General features: G+C 44.6%; 1 protein-coding gene across 5 annotated transcripts in view; it reads right to left on the bottom strand.

Annotated features, from left to right (window-relative positions):
* The window catches only part of LOC115652830 (UDP-glucuronosyltransferase 2A1-like), a 42037-nt gene extending 23922 nt beyond the window's left edge, over positions 1-18115 (bottom strand). The window contains exon 1 of one of the 5 annotated variants that reach the window (XM_030565356.1): positions 17356-18115. In XM_030565356.1, the coding sequence (XP_030421216.1) occupies positions 17356-18100 (745 nt within the window). In that variant the 5' untranslated portion in view covers positions 18101-18115. Of the gene's footprint in view, positions 1-1065; positions 2019-12607; positions 13346-17355 lie in introns of those variants that run through there. The other 4 variants (XM_030565357.1, XM_030565362.1, XM_030565361.1 and 1 more) reach the window with 4 other exon arrangements.
* Positions 18116-25031: the final 6916 nt, after the last annotated feature.

Below are 25031 nucleotides of genomic sequence, written 5' to 3'. Positions count from 1 at the left end.
TTTTTTATTCTATTAGGAGTCCATCTAGAGACTGCTGAGCTGAATTCATGTTGAGCCAATGGTGCACCAACACCAGGGCTCCCCTACTAAAAGCTGAAATCACTGAAGGGGCTGAGCTGAGATCACTGAGTACAGTGTTAACCTGTGGGGGAGCCTGAAGGCCTACTGTTAAGCAGCTGGCAGAGCAAAGCAGTCTGCAGCATGTTGGAGCAGCCCATGGAACAGTGAGAGGAGTGAAGCGGTTTGCCTGGACAGCTGGAGGAGCGGCACAGCTGGTGTGGTGGAGCTGGTCACAGTGAAGGCTGCAGCAGAACTTCACGGAGAGGTGGAGCAGTTGACCCTGGCCCACGTAAGGTGCCCCTTAGCACCCTGTGTGGACTTCCCCCCACTTTCCACCCAGGCTGGGGGGGTAAAACTCGGCAGATAAACTCTTGAATTCTGGGGTGGCACTGACCAGAGACTTTTGGGTTGTTGAACTTTGGGGTAATTGGACTTAAGACCTTAAAGGGGAAAGGACATTGCCAAATGTACTTGGAGGTGGGTTTTGTTTATGGTTTGTGTTATAATCCTGTTTGTGGTGTTTCTCCAGTGGGATGCCACATTGTTTCCTTCCTTTATTAAAAGGATTTTGCTACACTCAAGACTCCATGCTTGCGAGAGGGAAAGTATTGCCTCCTAGAGGCGCCCAGGAGGGTGTGGTATGTAAGTGTCCCAGGTCACTGGATGGGGGCTCGAGCCGGTTATGCATGGTGTTATTAAAACGGAACCCCTGGATACTGAACCCGGCCCTTGTTGCTGCCAACTTAGAGGGGCAGAAGGGTTACACAAGTAAAGGGGCAGTTTTTCTGATACAACTTTGTTTATGCTAGGGGCTAGTACCAGCACAGCTGCCGGCAGAGATCACAGCCCTGATGGACATCACTATGCCGGCAAAAGCTTGAAATCTAGGCTCGGCCCAGGAAATTGAAGCCGGGTGCCTGGAATCCTCACCCACTGGACTAGGCTTCCTTTCACACAATGCAGCCCACAGTAAAGACACAATCACGGCAAAAAGAGCAGCCTTACCTAAAACATCGCTGTAGTACTGACTCCATTCTCTCCAGAAAACCTGGTGAAACAGAACATCCTGAAGAGCATAAAAGAACATGTTTTTCATCCTCTCCATGAAGGACATCCTGTCCGTCAGGCTGCCCATGCTGGCAGGCACATACGAAGGAGGGGCTGGAAGCTCACCACACAGCCGCTCCACTGTGCTCCCTATAGAGAACCGGATAGTATAGACAAATGGGATGCCAAGCTTCTCCGCCACTAGCTCCCCACCCAGCACTAATGGATCTGCAAGGAGAATGTCGAAGGTAGCCTCTCTCAGCATCTTCATCAGCTCCTCATTCCACACCACCGAATCACAAGTTGCTTTGTTCACAGACCGCATCCGTGATATTAAGTTACACAGCCTGGAAGTGGTCTCCCAGTATGAAAAGTTGGGCAGTTCATAAAGCCACATGTGGAGAAAGTCTTCCAGCAGGGACGCCATATCCTCCTTTGTGAATGGCATAGGGATCACCTCAAAATTGAAAGGGGAAGGTCTGGTGGGATCTATGCCCAGAAAGGATGAAGACAACAGCACAGTCACCTCATGGCCCCTGTCTGCAAGCTCTTCTAAAATGGACTTTACATTGAGCCAGTGACTGTAATCAGCTGGCCAGACCAGCACCTTCCCACAGGACCCTGAGCCCAAGCTAGAGCCCAGAACCAAAAAGAGTGCTGCAATACACTTCCCTGACATCATGTGCTGCGTTTCCTTGTAAGCTGTTGCACTCTGCTTGCTTGCTTGCCTACTTCTTTCGATCCAGGTGCCAGTACACAAGAGGACAGCCCACGGTGGAGATGATGTTCTAAAACTTCCAACACTGATTAACCTTAGTTGTCTCAGAGCACAGGGAATACCTTGGCAGTAAAATCAATCTGTGCCAGCACATAATCCTGTCCTGGATAAGACCATATGAATTGCCTGCTTCAATCTACAGCAGGAAACAAGATTGGAGTTACATCACTCCCTCTGTTGAGCAATCACTAACATTCATTCTTGCTCTGGATGAATCACTGCTCTTTGTACTAACTGCTACTGCCTCTACGGCAGAGAGAGAACTAGTCACCAGATAGAGGAAGGACACTAGAAAAATAATATTGCCTCACTTTAGGAGAAAGAGCATTAAGGAGAAAGAAAGAAATGCATTGCCAACTGTATTGCAGCATGTGGGTTTCTGTAACTGTTTTCCAGTGATAGATCCTACAGGAGCTGTGATAGGGAAGCCAGGAAAGTGACAGCATGTCTACTATATCCAGTCTGTAAAGTTAAGGGCTTGCTTTTGTGAAAGTGAAACGAATTATATTAAAGAAATAGAATGAATTAAAGAATGCTGTATGTGCCTTTAAGTAGAAATGAAAAGAATGCTGTCATCCAGGTGTCAGGAAAGCAGACATTAAGGTAGAACAATTGCTCCGCTTAAGGGCGATTGGTGAAGTATTAGCCTTAGATCGATAAGAGTTAGTAAGGAAGTAGGAGATGCATGCTGTGCCCCAGGTAAATTTTACAGTTTTGCTCTCTTTGTCCCTTTGTGTAGTTCGCACTCTTTTATCTGTATAAATAAGACTGTTTGGGTCTTGCATGGGGGCTCACATTATCTGGGTGTTATTAGCAGAGCACTGTGCTAATAAAACAGAGTGGTATGACAAACTGTGAGTCCTGAGTCTAACTTTGACAATTTGGAGGTACCACTGAGATGGCAACTGGGGCCGTGTGATTCCTGACCATTTTTGTAGGATGACCCTGGCAGCCGGCACCTGGGCATTTGGCCCAAGCAGTCCTCCACCAGAACAGAAAGGCGCACAATCACAGTGAGGTCTACGCCATCGAACCTGTTGGTTCCCACTCTGTTCTGGTAGGGATTCCAGGATCTGACATCAGGAATCTCTCTCACCACCAGACCAAGCGCTCCCCTTTACCCCGTTCTCCAAATCCCAAATCGATCCCAACCCCCTTCATACTCCCATCTCATTGTAAAAAGGACAAAAAGCCCCTTGTTCTATTCCCCTTTGTTGTCTGCCTCAGAAACTGATTCTTTAGTGTTCCACTACCAATTCAGCAAGGAAGGGGGGCTCCTCAACTAGCCCCCACCCTTCCTGGTCCCTTTCCTTAAACATTTCTTTCAAAATTGTGAAATGACCACAGTATCACTCACAAACAGTTCATTGGAAAAAGCAGGATGAGGCCCAGACAAGCAGGCAAGCAACAGATAAAGAAACTGAAAAACAGGTTGGAAGCCCTAAGGGCATAGTGTCAGGAGCAAGAAAAGCAGTAAGTGCAGGCATGAACCCCTGGAACAATACTTAAAATAGTTAAATTTGAGTTCATAAAGGTGTTGTTTTGGGAGATAAATAAGTGATTTAAGGAAAGAGAGTGAAAAGTTAACTCTACAGAGGCTGGACAGAATTAAGCAGTTAAACTTTGTGAAAATGTTAAAAAGGACCATGTTAAAGAGAGAGAATTCTTGGTTTCTTTGCAGCCATTCTGAAGGGAAAATGAGCCCTTTTCCAAAACAATGCCTGTAAATAATCCAAATAAAGAGACTATCTGATTGAAATCATTTAACTATGGACAATTTAGTCAAATTCACTAAAAAAAACACGAGGGGGTTCTACTGAAACGTAACCATCCTAAATGTATAAAGGGAATGTAATCAACCCAAATGTATAAAGAGAATGTAATCTATGTACAGCTATGTAAATACAAAGCAGCGTAAAAGGAACGTTAAGGAAAAGAAAATGTGTATGTATCTATTTGTCTGTGGAAATATGTAAGGTTCTGAGAATCTAAACCAGGACACCTGGTTTGTAAAACTCCTGTTTTGTAGGTTTAAGATAAATTGTTTTTGTTTTTAATGTCACTAAAAATTCATTTAATTCTTTAATTCAAAGTTGCAAAACTGACAAGACCTTTGCCCAGACACAGGTAATCAGTATTGTCTAGCTTTGGAATTTGGCATTTAACCCTTAAAGGGTAACTTGATTCTTTTACAGAATTTAAAATGTTTTTAAATAAAGATCAGCTCATGGCTGCAGCAGGGCAGTCAAAATCAGAAGAATAGGAAAAGATTCTGGATTTTTTCTTTGTTTGTTTTTGTAACAAAATAGCAGACAAGAGCTGTAGTAGAAGCATTAAAAAGACAGTGTCCTTCTGAAGCAACAGCAGAGGTGAGGTGCATAAAACAAAAAGAAGCAATGTTAAAAACACTGAGGGCTTGGCTACACTCAAAACTTCAAAGGCTGCCGCGGGAGCACTGCCGCACTTTGAAGTGTGAGTGTGGTCACAGCGCCAGCGCTGGGAGAGAGCTCTCCCAGTGCTGCACGTACTCCACCTCTCCGTGGGGATTAGCTTGCACTGTTTACACTGGCGCTTTACAGCGCTGTATCTTGCAGCGCTCAGGAGGGTGTTTTTTTCACACCCCTGAGCGAGAAAGTTGCAGCGCTGTAAAGCGCCAGTGTAGCCAAGGCCTGAGCCTTAAAATTGCTCTGTGTAATCAGACTGTCACCGTGATAAGGGTACATGAAAACTCTGTAAGAACAAAAGAAACAGTTACACCTTATGTAAAAATTGATATGGCTAATGTTTTAAAAGTTATAGTATAGAAGGAATGTGCATTTTCCCTCGGACACGTGCAGTGTATATTGTACAAAGGGGTAAAAGAAATGCAAATGAAACATGCTACTGAATTAAAATCCTATTAGGGCTCCCAAAAGAGCCGCAATAGACTGTGTTTTCTTTTTCAGATCTCTGTGTGTTTTGTAAGCAGGAGTCGAAAGTGGAAAGAAATCAAAACTCTAGTGGAAGTTGATTATGTCCCTTTTAAGACAAAGTTTCTGAGCTCTTCTGATGGCTTTGAATCCAAAAGCCAAGCCTGTGTTGATGCAAATTACTTAACTGATAAAGGAAGGTGAGAACTGCCAGCACAAAAGAAGCTGCAAATAAAGGACACACCTGGTCAGCAAACAAATTGCCTAAATAAAAGGCATGATATAACAAGATATCTTTAATAGATTTGACGCTAATGTTATTGTTAATATTAAACATTGAAATAAATTTAATGTTAGTAAGTACCCCTCAACAATGTATAGTGTATATGATTTTTGGAAAAATTCTTTAAGGTAATATGGTAATGATACTTCTCAGCTATTACCTGTGAATAAACTTTTAACACATCAGGAAAAACATTACAAACTTGGTCTGCTATATAAGAAGAAAAACCGAGGTCCACCTCCTCATGAATTTAATAACTAAACAGTGGGATAATTTCCCCATAACCCTTAAAAAGTGGAAGCCATTAAAACCTGGCCTGTCTATAGAACAAAAAGACAGGAAAATATGGGGATAATTCCTCTGTTTTGACTGCAATCAGCAAGGGTATTTGTAAAAGAAAGGAATCTTTTAAGCAATAATCATTGCCAGCCCGAAAGGGGTAGAAAAATGTTATTTCTGTCTTTCAGAAAATCAGAAAAAGGTAATACCAGCTACAGAACAACCTATTACAAAAACAAATGAAAGTAAAAAAACAAACAAACATACTGTGATAGCTATGGAATGTACTGAAATGCAGATATTTAGAACATAAGATGTTTTTGGTAATATCAGAAAATATTAAGGTTTTGATCCATCTGTTAAAGCAAAGGAAAAGATCATTGTTGGATACCTATCAATATAAATGGATGCAGTCTGTCTTCAGTACGGTGAGACCAAATTTGTTAAGTGAAGAAATTGTTGTTAAAATCGCACACCAACAGGCTCTGGAAGCAAAGATATGGAAAGTTAGCCCACTCCCCGGATTGCACCTGGGATCCTTCTGGCTACCCCGGACCTCGAGCCAGTAGGCTGTGGAGGGAGGGAAGCTATTGGGCACCAGAGGTGGTACCAAGTGGACTCCTCAAAAAAGACGGTTACTCACCTTTGTAACTGTTGTTCTTCGAGATGTGTTGCTCATATCCATTCCAGTTAGGTGTGCGCGCCGCGCGTGCATGCTCATCGGAAGATTTTTACCCTAGCAACTCCGGTGGGTCGGCAGGTCACCCCCTGGAGTGGCGCCGCCATGGCGCTGGATATATACCCCTGCCAACCCAACCGCTCCTCAGTTCCTTCTTGCCGGCTACTCCGACAGTGGGGAAGGAGGGTGGGTTTCGAATGGATATGAGCAACACATCTCGAAGAACAACAATTACAAAGGTGAGTAACCGTCTTTTCTTCTTTGAGTGATTGCTCCAATCCATTCCAGTTAGGTGATTCCCAAGCCTTACCTAGGCGCTGGGGTTGGAGTGAGATGTCGCAGAGTGTAACACTGCGGAGCCGAAGGCTGCGTCATCCCTAGACTGCTGAACCAGGGCATAGTGGGAGGCAAAGGTGTGGACCGAGGACCAGGTCGCTGCAAGACAGATTTCATGAATGGGCACGTGAGCGGGGAAAGCAGCCGATGAGGCCTGAGCCCTGGTAGAGTGCGCAGTCACATGGCCCGAGGGGACGTGAGCCAAGTTGTAACAGGCGCGGATGCACGACGTTACCCAGGAGGAAATCTGCTGCGATGAGATGGGTAGGCCCTTGATACGCTCAGCCACCGCGACAAAGAGTTGGGGGGTTCTCAGAAATGGCTTAGTTCGCTCAACATAAAAAGCGAGTGCTCTACGGACGTCTAGGGAGTATAGCTGCTGCTCCCTGCGAGACGAATGTGGCTTTGGGAAGAAGACAGGTAGGAAGAGCTCCTGGTTAACATGGAAGGCTGATACCACTTTGGGGAGAAAGGCCAGATGCGGTCGCAACTGCACCTTGTCCCTGTGGAACACAGTATATGGGGGATCTACCATGAGGGCCCGAAGCTCCGAGACTCGTCTCGCTGATGTGATGGCCACCAGGAAAGTGGTTTTCCAGGAGAGGTAGAGAAGGGAGCAAGTTGCTAACGGCTCAAATGGGGTGGACATGAGTCTGGCAAGAACTAGGTTAAGGTCCCATGTAGGGGCAGGGCGGCGTACCTGGGGGTAGAGGCGCTCTAGGCCCTTAAGGAATCTAGACCCCATCGGGTGTGAGAATACCGAGCGGCCATCCTCTCCTGGGTGGAAGGTAGAGACGGCCGCCAAATGGACCCACAGAGATGATACCGCTAGGCCCTGTTGTTTAAGGGACCAGAGGTAATCCAAGATGTTGGAAATGGAGACCTCAGTGGGAAGGAAGTTCCGCTCCACACACCAGCACGCGAAATGCTTCCACTTGGCCAAATATGTCACTCTAGTGGAAGGCTTCCTGCTACCCAAGAGCACCTGTTGCACTGGGGTAGAGCAACGCAGCTCAGACTGGGTCAGCCACGCAGGAGCCATGCTGTGAGGTGGAGGGACTGAAGGTCCGGGTGACGCAGTTTGCTGTGGTCCTGGGTGATCAGGTCCAGGTGAAGAGGCAGGGGGACAGGGTCGGCTATGCACAGGTCTAGCAACATGGTGTACCAGTGCTGCCGAGGCCACGCTGGAGCTATCATGATCAAGCGGGCTTTGTCCCTGCATACTTTCAGTAGGACCCTGTGGACGAGCGGAAATGGTGGAAAGGCGTAGAGTAGGTGCGTCGTCCACGGTACAAGGAAGGCGTCCGCCACTGAACCCAGTGAGAGGCCTTGAAAGGAGCAGAACATCTGGCATTTCCTGTTCCCGCGGGACGCAAAGAGGTCCATCCGGGGAAACCCCCACCTCCAGAAGAGCGAAAGAGCAACGTCCGGACGAAGGGACCATTCATGGGAAAGGAAGGATCTGCTGAGGCGATCCGCCAGTGTGTTCTGAACTCCCAGGAGAAAGGACGCGATGAGGTGCATAGAGTGGGCTATGCAGAAGTCACAGTCGTAAGGTCTCTTGACACAGGGGTGAAGATCTCGTGCAGCCCTGTTTATTTATATAGTGCATGGCCGTTGTGTTGTCGGTGAATACTGACACACAACGGCCCTGTAAGTGTTGTCGGAATGTCTGGCAAGCGAGGCGAACCGCTCTCAGCTCCTGGACGTTGATGTGGAGGGTCAGCTCTTGAGATGACCAAAGGCCCTGGGTGCGTAGGTGCCTGAGGTAAGCCTCCCAACCTAGGGATGATGTGTCCATTGTCAGGGACGCCGAGGGCTGGGGCGGATGGAACGGGAGCCCTGCACACACCATGGAGGATCCAGCCACCACTCGAAGGAGTCTAGGACGGTCGGAGGAACGGTGACGACCATGTCCATAGGATCCCTGGCTGGACAGTATTGAGAGTTGAGCCACGACTGGAGGGGTCGGAGGCACAGTCTGGCGTAGTTCATTACGAATGTACAGGCTGCCATGTGGCCCAGGAGAGCGAGGCAAGTGCGTACCAAAGTCAACAGTGCCGCTCGCAGTTTCTGGATGATGGCTGCCATAGTCTGGAACCATGACAGTGATAGACAGGCTTTGGCGAGACTGGAGTCCAGGGTGGCGCCAATAAATTCTATCGTCTGAGTAGGGATCAGACTCGATTTTTCCACATTGATCATTAGGCCTAGATGTAGAAAAAGGTCCTTGACAATGCGGACGTGACTGAGGACATGCGCCTCGGAGGTCCCACGGATGAGCCAGTCATCTAGATACGGAAACACGTGTATCCGACTGCGGCGAAGGTGGGCGGCGACTACAGCCATACATTTGGTGAATACTCTTGGGGCTGTAGAGAGGCTGAACAGGAGGACTGCGAACTGAAAATGTTGGCGGTTGGCCACGAACCAGAGGAACCTCCTGTGAGGTGGGAAGATGGCTATGTGGAAGTAGGCATCTTGCACGTCGAGGGCGGAATACCAGTCTCCAGGATCCAGGGATGGGATAATGGTCCCCAGGGATACCATACAGAACTTCAACGTTATCATGTATCTGTTGAGTTCCCGCAGATCGAGGATACGTCTGAGACCTCCCTTTGTCTTGGGGATTAGGAAGTAGTGGGAGTAAAACCCCTTGCCCCACTCGTGCTCCGGCACCTCCTCTATGGCTCCTTTGGCGAGGAGCGTTTGCACCTCCTGTATGAGGAGTTGCTCGTGAGAGGGGTCCCTGAAGAGGGACAAGGGAGGAGGGTGGAAGGGGGGGGTTGAAATAAATTGGAGGTGGTATACAAGTTCCAGCGTGCGTAAGAGACTGTCCAGTTTGGCCAATGAACCTATCCTTAAAGATGATCCCTCACTCTCACAGATCTTGGGAGACAGGCCAGTCCTCGCTTATAGACAGCCTCCCAACCTGAAGCAAATACTCACCAGCAACCGCACACCATACAACATAAACACTAACCCAGGAACATATCCTTGCAACAAAGCCCGATGCCAGCTCTGTCCACATATCAATTCAAGTGACACCATCATAGGACCTAATCACATCAGCCACGCCATCAGGGCCTCATTCACTTGCACATCTACCAATGTGATATATGCCATCATGTGCCAGCAATGCCCCTCTGCCATGTGCATTGGCCAAACCAGACAGTCTCTACGCAAAAGAATAAATGGACTCAAATCTGACATCAGGAATCATAACATTCAAAAACCAGTGGGAGAACACTTCAACCTCTCTACTCACTCAGTGACAGACTTGAAGGTGGCATTTTTGCAACAAAAAACTTCAAAAACAGACTCCAAAGAGAGACTGCTGAACTTGAATTAATATGCAAATTAGATACAATTAACTCGGGCCTAAACAGAGACTGGGAATGGTTGGGTCATTACACTAACTGAATCTATTTCCCTATGTTAAGTTCTCCTCACACCTTCTATTGGTCATCTTAATTATCACTTCAAAAGTTTTTTTTCTCCTGCTGATGATAGCTCATCTCTCAATTGATTAGACTCTTCCTGTTGGTATGCATACTTCCACCTTTTCATGTTCTCTGTATGTATAAATATCTCCTGTCTGTGTGTTCCATTCTATGCATTTGACGAAGTGAGCTGTAGCTCATGAAAGCTCATGTTGAAATAAATTTGTTAGTCTCTAAAGGTGCCACAAGTACTCCTGTTCTTCTTGCGGATACAGACTAACACGGCTGCTACTCTGAAACCTAATGATTTTTGTATGTTTTCAGTTAATCTCCTGCTGTATCCAGAATTGTGTAAGTTATGCCACCCTGGTGACTGCCCAAAAACAGAGTGCTAATATGATGATGTTAAATATCACTGATGAACGAAGAGATAAAGAACGATTAATATATGGAACCCGGTAATTGTTGGTCTTTGCATAAGCTTGACCAAAAGGAGGGACTGTGAAAGTGAAATGAATTATATTAAAGAAATAGAATGAATTAAAGAATGCTGTATGTGCCTTTAAGTAGAAATGAAAAGAATGCTGTCATCCAGGTGTCAGGAAAGCCAACATTAAGGTAGAACAATTGCTCCGCTTAAGGGCGATTGGTGAAGTATTAGCCTTAGATCGATAAGAGTTAGTAAGGAAGTAGGAGATGCATGCTGTGCCCCAGGTAAATTTTACAATTTTGCTCTCTTTGTCTCTTTGTTTAGTTTGCGCCCTTTTATCTGTATAAATAAGACTGTTTGGGTCTTGCATGGGGGCTCACATTATCTGGGTGTTATTAGCAGAGCACTGTGCTAATAAAACAGAGTGGTCTCACAAACTGAGTCCTGAGTCTACCTGACACTTTCACAAGACTTTTATACCTGGAGTTAATTGATTGCCAATTAACTTGAGGTAATTAACAGATTTGTAAAGGCTGGTGTGGACACAGTGCACACAAGGGTGGCTCCAGGTTCCAGCACACCAAGCGCGTGCTTGGGGCAGCAAGCCGTGGGGGGCGCTCTGCCGGCACCACGAGGGTGGCAGGCAGGTTACCCTCGGCGACTTGCCTACAGAGGGTCCAGCGGACACTCCGCAGGCAAGCCGCCGAAGGCAGCCTGCCTGCTGTGCTTGGGGTGGCAAAATGCCTAGAGCTGCCCCTGAGTGCACACATTTCATCATGTTACACAGGTCCTGTTCTTTTCTCCAGGGATCAGCACAGCCTGTCTACAGTGGGGAGAGTCCACAGTAAGTCTTTAGGAACATGTTAAATTTCCTGGAGTTAACTGGCAATCAACTATCTCAAACTAATTGTCAATCAATTATCTCCAGCTACAAAAGTCTAGTGAAAACAAGCATAGGCCCCTTCTATTTGGGATAGTTCATCTGTGATTCTTTTGGCCTCTGTTTTCACCAGTTTTTTTTCTTCTTTCTGCTTTGCCTTGTTTCCTATGTTGGCTGCTTCTCCCTAGGCTAGTAGGCTGGGTTAAATACCCTGGGTCTCTTCTCACTCTGTCATGCCCTCCTTCTATCACTCTGTGGCATAAAAGGACCCCAAAGCCAGCTGACCTGGCCACCTGGAAATTCTTCTTATGCAAGGAATATACAGCCTTTAATCCTCTTCATGCAAGGGTTTCCCTCTTACATGTTAGAAGGGCTCAGTTAAGCCAATGGGGTTCTTTCCAACAGGCTGTCAATCAGACCTAAACTTGTAAGCAGTCCCCAAAAGAAAATAAATGCAGTTTCATCATGAAGCAATTGGAAGAAGCCATGCGGAAAAGCAACAGAATGATTGCAGTCATCAGCTCCAGCTCCTTCGTACGCATTAGATACCCTCAGATGTATCTCTCAGTTTCAAAATTAGGTACAACCTCCATTATCTGAATGCAGTGAAGGCAAGAATAACCTGAGCTAAGTGAGGTTTCAGATAACAGAAGAGTTTCTGGTCTAAGGGCTTGTCTATGTGCAAAGTTGGTTTTAACCAAAGATGGACATGACCCTAGTTTGGATAATTGAGGAGGACCGTGCTGCATTTGACATGAGAAACAAGAAGTGTCTGACTGAGAAGAGAAATTTTCAACCCATGTGCATGATGGCATCCTCCTGCTCTAAAGAAATATTGCACCATGACAAAGAAAATAATTGGAAGTGAACTATTCATGGGTCCTCTTGTTATTCTCTTCCAATGGCATTCCAGGTCAGTTGTGGTTTGGTGAAACATACTGGTAGCAGCCACACGTGACACCACTGTACATAAACAACAAAAGGAGTCTTCATTCCTGCAAGGTTTTCACAAGCGCTTCAGAGGAGATTCCAGCCACACACTTCAGAATGGACAGCGTCACTGGCTGAGGAGAAGAAGGAGAAGGAGGAGAGAGGTCGTATGGATTCAATGTAGCTGCTGTAATCAGAGGGTCCAGGACCTCATTTTTCCCTGTTTTAGGCCAATGTCTCTGTTGACTTCAATAGAGTCACTCCTGAGTTACAACAGTGTCAGAGGAGAGGCAGCCCCACTGACTTCAGATATCTTCCTCTGTCTCAGAGGAAAAGACCATTGATTATGTTTCACTACTTCTGATATACAGATGTTTACCCTCCAGTGAAACCTCTACGTTGACAAGGCCACATACTCAGCTCATAGAAACCCGCGTCGCTCCACTGAAGTCCATTTACACCAGCTGAGGATCTGGCCCTATCCTCAATCATTTTGTCACCTTATGTTACCCATCCCTTTCGAAAATAGAGGTGAGTACTTACGGAAACTCACCCAACACGCTGCTATAATAGGAGTCCCATTCCTTCCAAATCAGGAGCTGCAGAAGGTCATGAATGAGGTAGAGCAATAAGTTTTCAGTCCTCTCCAAGAAGGACATCTTTTCTTGTAGCTCAGAAGTGGCAGCTGGCACGTAAGAAGGAGGAGCCAATATCTGACCACACAGTCTTTCAAATGCAAAGCCTGGGGAAAACCTCAGGGTGAAGATAAACGGCACCCTCAGCAGCTCCGCCAGCAGCTCCCCACAGGGCAGCACTGGGTCTGAGAGAAGGACATCATACTGGGACAACCGCAGCTTTTCCAGCAGCTTCCTGCTTTTTACTGCCCCATCACATATCTGCCTGTGTGTGTGAGAAACGCTACGTGAGAGGCTCCTCATCGTGCTATGCATTTCCCAGAAGGAGACCTGAGCTTTCTCATAAATCCAGAAATGCAGAAATTTTTCCCACAGTGATTGCAGATTGTCAGATGTAAATCCAACCTCGATGGGTTCAAAATGAAGAGCGGAAACTGAAGTAGTGTTGACAGAAAGGGATGCTGAATGGACCAGCACTGTAATGTTATGGCCCATGCTTGCCAGTTCTTCAGTCACCAGTTTCAGATTCATCCAGTGGCTGTAATCCGCAGGCCACACCAGCACCTTCCCAGAGAGCACATTCTCAGCCAGCAGGGAGAGGCAAAGTAGCATCCTGCAGGTGCACTGCAAATTTAGCATCCTTGCAGCAGCTGTGAATCAGCAGACAAAGGCTGTGTTCACACAGGGATCTGCCTTAAAAGAGTGAGTCATAAAAAATTCATGCTGTCAGTAAGAAACATCCCATGATTGATGATACACCCATCTCTTTCTGGAAAACCTGGAGGGGACTTCTATTCAGCATGGAATGGAGCAAACTTTGCAGATCTCCCTATCAGAAGCAGCGAACACCACGAACTTGCTGTTCCATGTGATTTTTAAAGCTAACGGCACAACTGGGAGTTCGGCACCCACTGACTTTTAATCAGAGATAAGGGCAAGATTTACAAAGGTATTTAGGTACCTGATGAGGTAGACAGGTGCTTAACCTGCTTAGATTCCTAGTGGTACTTAGACAAGTGCCCAAGTCTCCTTGGCTTCAAAGGGAGTTAGGCATCTAACCTGCCTAGAATGAAGAACTTGCCTCCTCTACAGCATCCCCAGTGGTCAAGGATGTCTTTCAGATGGTTAAATTGGTCTGCAGCTTGGGGTCCTTCTGGACTCCTCAGTGTTACTGGCTGGCCAAATAACCCTGGCAGCAAACAATACCCACCCACTGCCACCTGCTGAAGAGAATGAAATACCCACGTGCAGCAAGACCAGAGCTCTGTTGAAACAAAAGCATTTGCAGGTAGTCTGTTCTCTCAGTAACTGGATGGATGAGAGGCCTGCTGTGGCCATTGAATCTGCACTGCACTCCAAGTTCAAACTCCAAGTTCTGCCCTTGGCAGAAATGTGAGAATGAGCTACAGGCCTGTTGCCACTATCTGCTTCTGATAAATGGGTTTCCTCTTCTTAGGAATGGGCCCTGAGTAGTACAGCTAATTTAGAAGGGGCTCTAACTTTTCGGGGGGGGGGGGGGCTTTCCTCAAACCCCCATGCAAGCTGGGATCTGGGGGACTCTGCCCCTTCAACACTGGGTCTGAGCTCCTTCCCGCCCCCTATATGTGAGCCAGGTTCTGAGGGCCCCTTTGGGGGAGGGGAAGTTGAGCTTCTTTCCCTGACCCCCCTGGCATCTGAGGTGGCCCTGACTCTGTACAGTGGAGATAATAGCACTTCCTTACCTCACAGGGGTGTTGGGAGGATAAATACATTAAAGATGGTGAAATGCTCAGATGCAATAGTAAGACAGGACAAATAAGTACCTGAAATGGAACTAGACTAGATACCATGCAATGAGATGTTTGGTATAAGAGCTGTATGCTCTTCTGTCTGCCACCAGGGGACAGTAATGTACTATAGACTGGATCTGAAAGTCTAGTAAAGCACTAGCTTTTTCCTGGTAACCTATTTTCTCTGCACTTAAGAAATCACTTAAAGTCCCTTTCACTGTGAGAGAAAAATAGCTTCTAAGCTTCTGCTCTGCAAGAGTTCTCATTGTTTGCCAAGTCACATTGTTATTGTCCTAATGTGTTTCATTGCAGCTTATGCGTACCGTTTGGACCATTCTTTCCTTTTTCATTCTCTCTGTCCATTCTTCCCATACAAAAGCAGACGGGTATTGTAATGGAATAGCTATGGGAAACCAAGGGGAGTCAAGTGATCTGCTGTGATTGCAGTATGACAATAGAGGTTCATTTTCTTAAAGCGTAAAGGGCTCAATCTTGCAAGGTGCCGAGCCTTGGTCAGAGTCAGTGAGAGCTGAAGGTGCAGTTCACAGTTCAAAACCTATTAAAATGTCATTCACTGATCCTATGTCATTAATATTTAAGTAAACTATCAGCATTACAAGACAGATGAGCTCCACTGACAACAAGTCAAAACAAAGGTTCTATGTGAAATGAAACAAATCGCAGTGCCCTCATTGCTTATTATCGGATGCAGTGTATGTAAGCATAATTGTTTTGAAAAGAGAGGCTTGGTTTTAACTAACCTGTGATGTAAGTATGGGCTTTGGTTACAAAGCCATGCTTGATTTCAGTATATCCACTGAGAACCTCTGAATTTTCCTCTCCTTCACCCGGCCAAATTGCCATGCTGGGAAGGAACAGTCACGGCAGAGCGTATTTTGTCTTCAGTCTTTATCCACAACTGATTTGTAGCACGAACACAGAGAAAACTTGAAAGCCATCTTCACTATATTCATAGATTTTAAGGCCAGAAGGTGCTCATTAGATCATCTAATCTGATCTCCTGTGTAACACAGGCCAGAGAATTTCACCCAGTTACCCCTATATTGAGCCCTATATCACAGAAGAGCCTCCAAAGTCTTGCCATTAGGGGAAAATGGCTTGGGTTCTGGGTCATACCAGTGCTACGCAATATGGAAGCGGTTCAAGGAGGAGAGTATCCATGGTGGTTGTTTAGAACATTGTGGCAGCAGCCTCTCTATAATTTAGGCTGTAGTTAGGATTCTAAAAATGCCCCAGAAAAGACAGTTGTTCATTGTGAATGTTGGCAGGTTGTACCATGGGCCAGGGTTCGCTTCATGGGGAGAATCTCAAGTCAGCTGAATTAGGGGTTCCTAAGACAAAGCACACTAAAAAATTGACTCTTCAAAATAAAAATAAAAAAAAGATTGTAACGTTTTCTGCTCACCTTCTATGAGGGGTGAAATGTCTAGCCCTGTGCTTTTGTGGCCGATATCTTGTGCCTTGGACCACAAAGAAAATTTGGCACATAAAATACAGAAAGGTATTAGCAAAAAGAACGAGGAGCACTTGTGGCATCTGAGGTGGCGCAAGTACTCCTCGTTCGTTTTGCTGATACAGACTAACATGGCTACGACTCAGAAAGGTATTAGGCTTTTTTTTTTTTTTTGAGCTATGGAAAGACCATGGGGACTGCTGGTGATTCATGGATAGAGGTCAGACTAAGGGATCTAATGGTCCTGTCTGGCCTTAAAATCTATCAATGTATGGCTCAGTAGCACTGTGTGCAAACACCTGACTGAGTTCAGCACTAGCTCTCCTTTGAACCTAACAAAAAGCACAGAGGGAATGGGCAAAATGATGTCCTTGCTTGCTTCTCATCTGGATTTGAACCCAGGACCTCCAACACCACAGTACAAACCTTTACCACTTGAGCTAAAACAGTAACTACCTCAATGAGCTAGCAGCCCTTGTAGGTTTTATCATCTTATGGGAACCAGCCACTTGAAGAGGACACATAATATCACTGAATCAGTGGGTTACACTTATATACACCCATCAAACATCCTTCAGTCTAGGAGCAGCACTGGGCTAGGACTTCTAGTGTCACCTCTTCCAACACCTGGCACTAGTAGTTCCTCACACCCCTTATTACTGAGATAGTCATTGTGCCCCTGTCCTGCAAGAGAAACAAGCATCATTAACCCTCTTTTAGAGATGGGATAACTCTAGTCCAATGGAAACACAAATTCACTTCTGGCACTGCTGGGAATAAAACCCTGGTCTCTCATCTATCCTCTTGTAAATACACATTATAACAATCTGTAATTACATGACCGCATGCAATTTGTTCTACAGGACCCCTACCTCATTTAGTGCATCAGAGGGACAGTAAATGAGACAGACAGTTGGAAAGGTTGGATTGTAACGTCCTTAAAGTGCCTAGCACAATCGGGTCCCAGGGTGACCAGACAGCTAGTGTGAAAAATCAGGACAGTGGGTAGGGAGTAATAGGTGCCTATATAAGACAAAGCTCCAAATATCAGGACTGTCCCTATAAAATCGGGACATCTGGTCACCCTATTGGGTCCTGGTCCATGAGTTGGACTCCCAGGTCCTACAGTAATACAAATAATAATAATTAATAATAATAAAGGCTGTTCTCCTGTGGTTAAGGCACTGGACTGCAACCTAAGAGAGCTGAATTCTATTCCTAGCTCTGCCATAATGGTGTGGTGTGGGGCAAGGCTCAGTTATGCCCATGCAGATGCACAGTGGGGCCGGACTGATGTTGTCTGGGGCAACTTTAAATCTGATACCTCCTAACTTTTAAGCGCTTGTCTTTGCAACATGAACATTCTTCTGACACAGATTTTTGGATGTAATATCATTTAAGGATGAAAGAGTGAAATGCTTACCTAGAATGTCACTGTAATACGAATCCCATTCTCCCCAGTAGCTCTGAAACACATAGTCCTGTAGGAGGTAAGACACTATGTTTTTCATTCTTTCACCGAATGACAACTTGTCTGTGAGCTCAGATAGGGCTGCGGGTGCATATGAAGGCGGAGAGGGCATCTTCCCACAATGCCTCTCTACTGTTGAGGCTGGTGTGAAACGCAGAGAGTACACAAATGGAATTCCGAGTTTGAGAGCAACTAGGTCACCGCCGATAGTCACGGGATCGGCGAGAAGCACATCATACTTGTCCCTCTGCAGCCGGGCCATTAAATCCCGGCTGCCTAGCACGCCATCACACAGCTGTCTAGTCATCTCATTTGCTTTGCTGATCAGCTTTCCCAGTTCCTTGTAGAAATGCCAGAAGGTCAGTGCAGTTGGTCTGTTATACAGCCACAAGTTCACTATCTCTCTGATCAAAGAGTCAATGTAGTTCCTTCCGAAGGGCACAGTGTACACCTCAAACCTCTCGGCCGTCTCAGCATGCGGTGTGATGAAGAGGGAAGCGTTTGACACTAGGATGGTGACATTGTGCTCTCGGCGTACCAGTTCCTGTATAATGCTCTTAACATTTAGCCAGTGACTGGCTTCCGTAGGCCAAATCAGCACATTCCCACAGAAGACCGTTCCTATCAGAGTGACCTGAAAAGCTATAAATTGGATGTGCTTCTTTGACACACTGGTTCGAGCTGTGGCGGAGGCCATGGCAGGTTTGGTGACTGGATAGGAATATATTTTTTACTCTCAATCACTTTCTCAGCCTCTCTCCGTGATGTAGAATAGCCACTTGACCAGTACTCCTAATGACGAACAGATGCTCCAGAAGAGTGGGTTTTCCAGACCTGTATGGCAATGAATACACCTGGAACACAAGTACAGTTTAGGTGTCTGGAATAAAAAGACAGAAAGGGTTATGACATTTCTTTCTTGTTTAACTCTTCTCTTTCCACTTGTTTTTCAATCGTTAGTTTCAGCTGAGGAGAAAGAGGGACAGTAGAAATCCTAAACATTAGTTAAGTCTTCAAAAACAGGGTTTCAAATGAGACTTAAGTGGCACATGAGCCTTGTGTTGACCTCTCTGCGTAGGGGTGAATTTATCTGTGATAGTACCATAGTATTTCCAGACAAAAATATTAATCCTGGAAATGAAGATAAGTACGGAATGCCTCATGATGCTCTTCATGTATCGATGTGTTAGGGAAGTAAGATGATATGTCTCCTGTTAATTTTTCCCATGCAGGGCCACTGGAAAGCATATCATCATCTCAGGACTGCGAAGGTTAGCTTTTTAAACTGTAGCATGATTGGTATTTATTTGTTCTAATGTTTGTGTTACTTACTATAGTAACTTAAAGATTTTTCTTTTGGTCTAAAGATTTTCTTTTCTTCCCCCCCCCTTTTAGAAAAAGATGTGGTGACACTAGTGGCAGCCAGCAGGTGGTACGGTTATAAGCGGTGTGATAAGGTCTGTTCAAGAAATGCTTATTGGCATTGAGGAAGCAACCTGCCACCACAGCACTGAGCCTTGCATGAGGAAAGGCCGCTACAACAGGGCCAGATGTGGTGAATCCCCTATAGGGCTCTCTGCAATGAGGAGGGGCTGGCGCCTCCCATAACCATCTGCTCCAAGGCTGGTGGGGAGAGCACCGCTTTCCTGGCCCTCTGCCCTGAGGATGGGTGACCCATAGAACAGGAATACTTGGCCAGAGTAGCCCCCTCCCCTCAAAGTCTCATGAGTGGCAGAACCAGCTGCGGTGGGTTTGGGAGGAGTGAGCTTTGCCTGCTCACTGAAGAACCAGTGGTGGAGGCTGGAGAGCTTCCTCCTCCCTAAGGAGAGCCAGCACCAAAGGTCAAAGGCTCCCCTGCTCCCACAATAACCTAGGCTCCAACTCCTCATCCCTATTAGCTGCCTGAAGAGCAGAAACACACTAAGATCCATCTTAACCTTACTCACTGATAGCTTGGCTATCTACCAACCCACATCACTGTGTACATAAGAATGGCCATACTGGTCAAACCTATGTTCCATCTAGCCCAGTAGCCTGTCTCTGACCGTGGCCAATGTCAGGTGCTTTGAAAGGAATGAACAGAACAGGGCAATTATCAAGTGCTCCAACTCTGGTCATCCAGTCCCATCTTCTGGCATTGATGGACCTATACTCCACGAACCTATCTAATTCTTTTTTGAACCCACTTACACTTTTGGCCTTCACAACATCCCCTGGCAATGAGTTCCACAGATTGACTGTGTGTTGTGTGAAGAAGTACTTCCTTTTGTGTGTTTTAAACCTGCTGCCTATTCATCTCCTTGTTCTTGTGTTATGTGAAGGGGTAAAAAAACTCTTCTCTATTCCCTTTCCACATTAATAATGATCTTATAGACCTCTATCATATTCCCGCTTTGTCAACTCTTTTTCAAGCTGAACAGCTCCAGTCTTTTTAATCTCTCCTTATATGGAAGTTGTTCATCATTTTTGTTGGCCTTCTCTATACCTTTTCCAGTTCCAGTATTCAAGGTAGTGGCGTACCAGGGGTTTATATAGTGGCACTATGACATTTTCTGTCCTATTATCTATCCCTTTCCTAATGGTTCCTTACATAACAATAGCTTTTTTGACTGCTGCCGCGTATTTGATGGTCACTGCACACTTAGAGGATGTTTTCAGAGAACTATCTAAGATGACTCCAAGATCTTTCTTGAGTGACAACAGCTAATTTAGACTCCATCATTTTATATGTATAGTTGAGATTATGTTTTCCAATGTGTATTACTTTGCATTTATCAACATTGAATTTTATGACATTTGTAAATTTTGCCACGTCACTGTTTGTTCCCTTTTTCAGATCATTTATGAATAAATTGAATAGCATTAAGTTCTGATGCGGTTCAACAAGGACAAGTGTAGAGTCCTGCACTTAGGATGGAAGATTCTCATGCACTGCTACAGACTAAGGACCGAGTGGCTAGGCAGCAGTTCTGCACAAAAGGACCTAGGAGTCACAGTGGACAAGAAGCTGGATATGAGTCAACAGTGTGCCCTTGTTGCCAAGAAGGCTAATGGCATTTTGGGCTGTATAAGTAGGAGCATTGCCAGCAGATCGAGGGACGTGATCATTCCCCTCTTTTCGGCATTAGTGAGGCCTCATCTGGAGTACTGTCCAGTTTTGGGCCCCACACTACAGGAAGGACATGGAAAAATTGGAAAGAGTCCAGCAGAAGGCAACAAAAATGATTGGGGGGCTGGAGCACATGAATTATGAGGAGAGGCTGATAGAACTGGGATTGTTTAGTTTGCAGAAGAGAAGAATGAGGGGGGATTTGATAGCTGCTTTCAACTACCTGAAAGGGGGTTCCAAAGAGGATAGATCTAGACTGTTCTCAGTGGTACCAGATGACAGAACAAGGAGTAAAGGTCTCGAGTTGCAGTGGGGGAGGTTTAGGTTGGATATCAGGAAAAACTGTTTCACTAGGAGGTGGTGAAGCACTGGAATGGGTTACCTAGGGAGGTGGTGAAATCTCCTTCCTTAGAGGTTTTTAAGGTCAGGCTTGACAAAGCCCTGGCTGGGCTGATTTAATTGGGGATTGGCCCTGCTTTGAGCAGGGGGTTGGACTAGATGACCTTCTGAGGTCCCTTCCAACCCTGATATTCTATGATTCTATGTCCCAGTACAGATCCTTATCTTTCTCCATTCTGAAAACTGAACATTTATTCCTACCCTTTGTTTCCTGTCTTTTAACGAGTTACTGATCCATGAGAGGACCTTCCCTCTTATCACAACTCCTTACTTTGTTTAAGAGCCTTTTGTGTGGGATCTCGTCAAAGACTTTCTGAAAGTCCACATATACTACATCAACTGGATCACCCTTGTCCACATGTGAGCTGATACCCTCAAAGAAATAGATTGGTGAGGCATGATTTTCCCTTTACAAAAGCCATCTTGACTCTTCCCCAAAATATTGTGTTCATCTGTGTGTCTAATAATTCTGTTCCTTACTACCATTTCTACCAGATTGCCTAGTATTGAAGTTAGACTTACTGGCCTGGAATTGCCAACATCATCTCTGCAGCCTTTTTTAAAAAATAGGCATTACATTAGCTCTCCCCTAATCACCTAGTACAGAGGCAGATTTAACAATGTTTTCTAACTGCCATGCCTTTCTGAGCCTCCGTCAACAGCCGTGAATATTGGTCACTCCCGATACCATCCAGCATAACTAGTAATTCACACATGATAACATTTAAAACACAGGCACCGCAAGTTCAACCCCATAGTTCCTACTTCGGTACCTAAATAAGTATCCTCTGAAGCTTTCTCTGACTCTAATAGAAGTTGTGGGTGCTCAAACCCTCTGAAAATCAGACCTGTTATTTAGATGCCTAAATGTGAATGTAGGAGTTTAACTTGACATCCTCGATTTCGAATTTTTTGGCCTTTTTCATATTCAGACTTTCTAAATTGATGAAGTTCCCCAAATCCATGAGTCTAAAGCAAATTAAGGCAGTGTCCTGGAACAGTACAGTATATCCCAAATCAAAATAATTTACCATCACAATAATAATTCATACCTAGTTCTTATAATCAATAGGTAGTTTTTCAATTGCAACTAATTCTATGAATTAAGTAGACAAGTGGGGTTCACTAATATACCCCAACGCAGTTCACCACCAACCTTGTAACATTAACTATTTTGCCAGTGCCCGATTTTCCACTAACCAATTTTACCGTTATGCAGTGGCTATTCTGGAATAGCCCCCGCTGTGGACACACTATTTCAGAATAAAAGTCACTGTATTCTAGAATAATCTGTGCACTCACAAAGTCCACTAATAATTCCAGAATAAAGTGACTAAGTCTGGAATAGACTGCCCAAACTGGGAGCTATTCTGGTTAATTTCCCCATGTAAACAAGCCCTAAGAGATGATGCATACACATGTACCACAAGGCAGTCTTCTTGGGCCCTAATCCAGCAACTGGTTCCTCTTAGGCAGATTTCTGCTTTGGAGCCTGAAAGCACAGATGCAGTTGCAAGACCTGGACTTTGGTTTGCCTGTCATTATCTCAACAAGATGACCCTGTAAGAAGTCGATATAAAATTATATCACCAATCAAACAAAATATAAAACTTCCCCACAGAAAACGGCAGAAAAAATCAGGCAAAAAGCTCTTACCTAACAGAACATCCTGAAACATATTTAAACTAATTACTTCTTTTTCTTCATAATTAAGTACAGTTTATGTCTTTCCAACTGCACACACTGTCCCATTGCTACTCACCTGATCTTTCTCTCGGAAGCTCTGGCAGCACTTGTGCTCCTGCAAAAATAAAAGGAGCTTAAATATGTTTACCCCGAATAGAGCTCTTAAACAGGAAGAAAGTAATATGATAAGCACCAGGAATTATTTTTTGGAATCATTTATCACCTTTTTATGCTCCAGTTACTAAATAATAAATATTATTTCCACAGATCTAGTATGGGTGGGAACATCAGAATTGGCAACCTCCAATAGCCAAATAGGGCCAGATTTTCAAGTGCTAAATATCTACTTCTAGGGCCAGATTTTCAGAAGAGATCAATTCAGTTTAGGCATCTAAATGGAGGCCAAATTCTCAAAAATGCTAGGCACACAGCAGCTCCACTGAAAAACCTGGGAACTTCTGGGTGCTGAACCTTTTTAAAAATCTGGTCAATTCATTTAAGTGCCTAAACAGGAGCGGTGTTTTTCTGAAAATTTGGCCCTTAAATAAAAGCCTAATTTTCAAAGTTGCTGAGCATTCAGTAGTTCCCCGCTGCAGTCCAGAGAGAAACTATTGCTTATGGTTCGTATTTACGATTTTCAGAAATGCTCAGTGCCTCACAGCTCCCATTGACTTCAGCAGGAGCTGCTGGGTCTGCAGCACTTTTGAAAATCAGGACGCTTACTTATGCATTTCATACACACTTAGGAGCCACCATTTTAGAAAATTTTGACCTTAGTATCACATTTCAATTACAACCTTTCAGAAAAAACCTTCAGAATGTTGGGTGCATTCTACCATTAAAATCAGGCCAGAAAGGTGAATGTGAGGCAAGATTTTCAACAGTACCTATGGCCTTGTCTACATGGGAAAGTATAACCTGTAGTGTGAATTTAAACCAACATTGTCATACCACTATAACCTCACGTAAACACTTATTATGATATAACTATCTTTTTTTGGTTTTGTTTATGTTGCATTGGAAAGGATTTTGTTAAATCAAGATAAGGCATTCCAATACCATAAGAAGTGTCAACACAAGGGATTATATCTGTATAATTCTATTGACACAACTGGTAAAACTTTCCTACGTAGACAAGAGATTAAGGGTACATCTAAACCACAAATCAAGGTGTGATTGTAACACAGGTAGGCATACAGTGCTAGCTTTAATCTAGTTTGTGCAGGTAACAACAGCAGTGAAAATGCAGCGGTACAAGCCCTTCAGGGATTCTAGGTATGTACTTGAGTTGCTGCCCTGCGCCAGGATCCTTGCTGTCATATCTTCACTGGTGTTGTTACCTGAAGGTAGTGGAAGGTATACCTGCTCATGTCGCAATTATACCTTTATTTGTGGTGTAGACCAACCCATAGGAGCAAAAGTCCCTGTGAAAGTCAATGGAAGCAGTACCTCTAAATCTTTTAGGTGCTTTTGAAAACCTCCTTCTTAATAAATAGCTCCACGGGAAATTAAAGTCATTTCTAATGGAAGCAAAAAGGTTTCAAGTTCCAGTATTCTCAGTGGTTACTTTTCAAAGCTCATAATCAAATTATCCATAATGCAAAAAGGAGAATAAAAGTCTTTTGAGAGGATTAACTGACAAAGAATTTTTTTAAGGTTTGTGTGGCAAAAAAATGAGGAAAGTAGGTTGGAAAATTGCAGGTGTTATGTTTCAGACCTGTTTCACAGTTCTAATATTACAAATCCCAAATACCACAGCAATTGACGCATCTCTAGCCTGCTTTAGCAGTCTCTGGTTCTTCAAGGTTGAGATTTAGTCACACAAAAGTTATGAAATTCAGAGTTATGGTTCCCATGGTGACCTATGGGACTTAAGCATATGCTAAAATTTAAGTACATGTACAAATTAAGTACTTTGATGAATCGTGGTCTAGGTGTATATGACATTTCTATTTTATTTCCAAATCGGTTTTGAGCCATCCAAAGCCAAGAAGATTCTGAACAGGAAAACAATGTTTCTTCATGTTGGGATCACTCCAAACAACTCTGCAGTTTTCTATTAATTATTCTGAAAAAAGCAACTTCTGAACTGAAGGTTCCATTAGGAATCTAAGCCCAAAAGCTCATTTTATTTGGGAAAATGATCAGACTGCTAAAAGAAGAGGTCTATAATTTAAATCTCAATTCATTCCTAACTAGGGATGCTAGTTACAGTGCAATCATAAAGACTTAACATCAAATTGAAATACCTGCAGTGGCACAAGTGTAACTGTTCAGTAAAGTAAGGCTTATGCTTTTATTATGGCAGAAGTAGTATCCATTGGAAATTTGTCCCAACTGCAGTAATTGATGGCCAGCCAATGATGTAGCTGAACTGGTACAAACTCATAGTGTAGACAGGGAAAGTTGTGATTTGTACTGACCGAGCTTTGCC

The sequence above is a fragment of the Gopherus evgoodei genome, chromosome 5 (assembly GCF_007399415.2).
Source record: "Gopherus evgoodei ecotype Sinaloan lineage chromosome 5, rGopEvg1_v1.p, whole genome shotgun sequence".
NCBI lineage: Eukaryota > Metazoa > Chordata > Testudines > Testudinidae > Gopherus > Gopherus evgoodei.
This window is presented reverse-complemented; position numbering and strand designations above follow the sequence as displayed.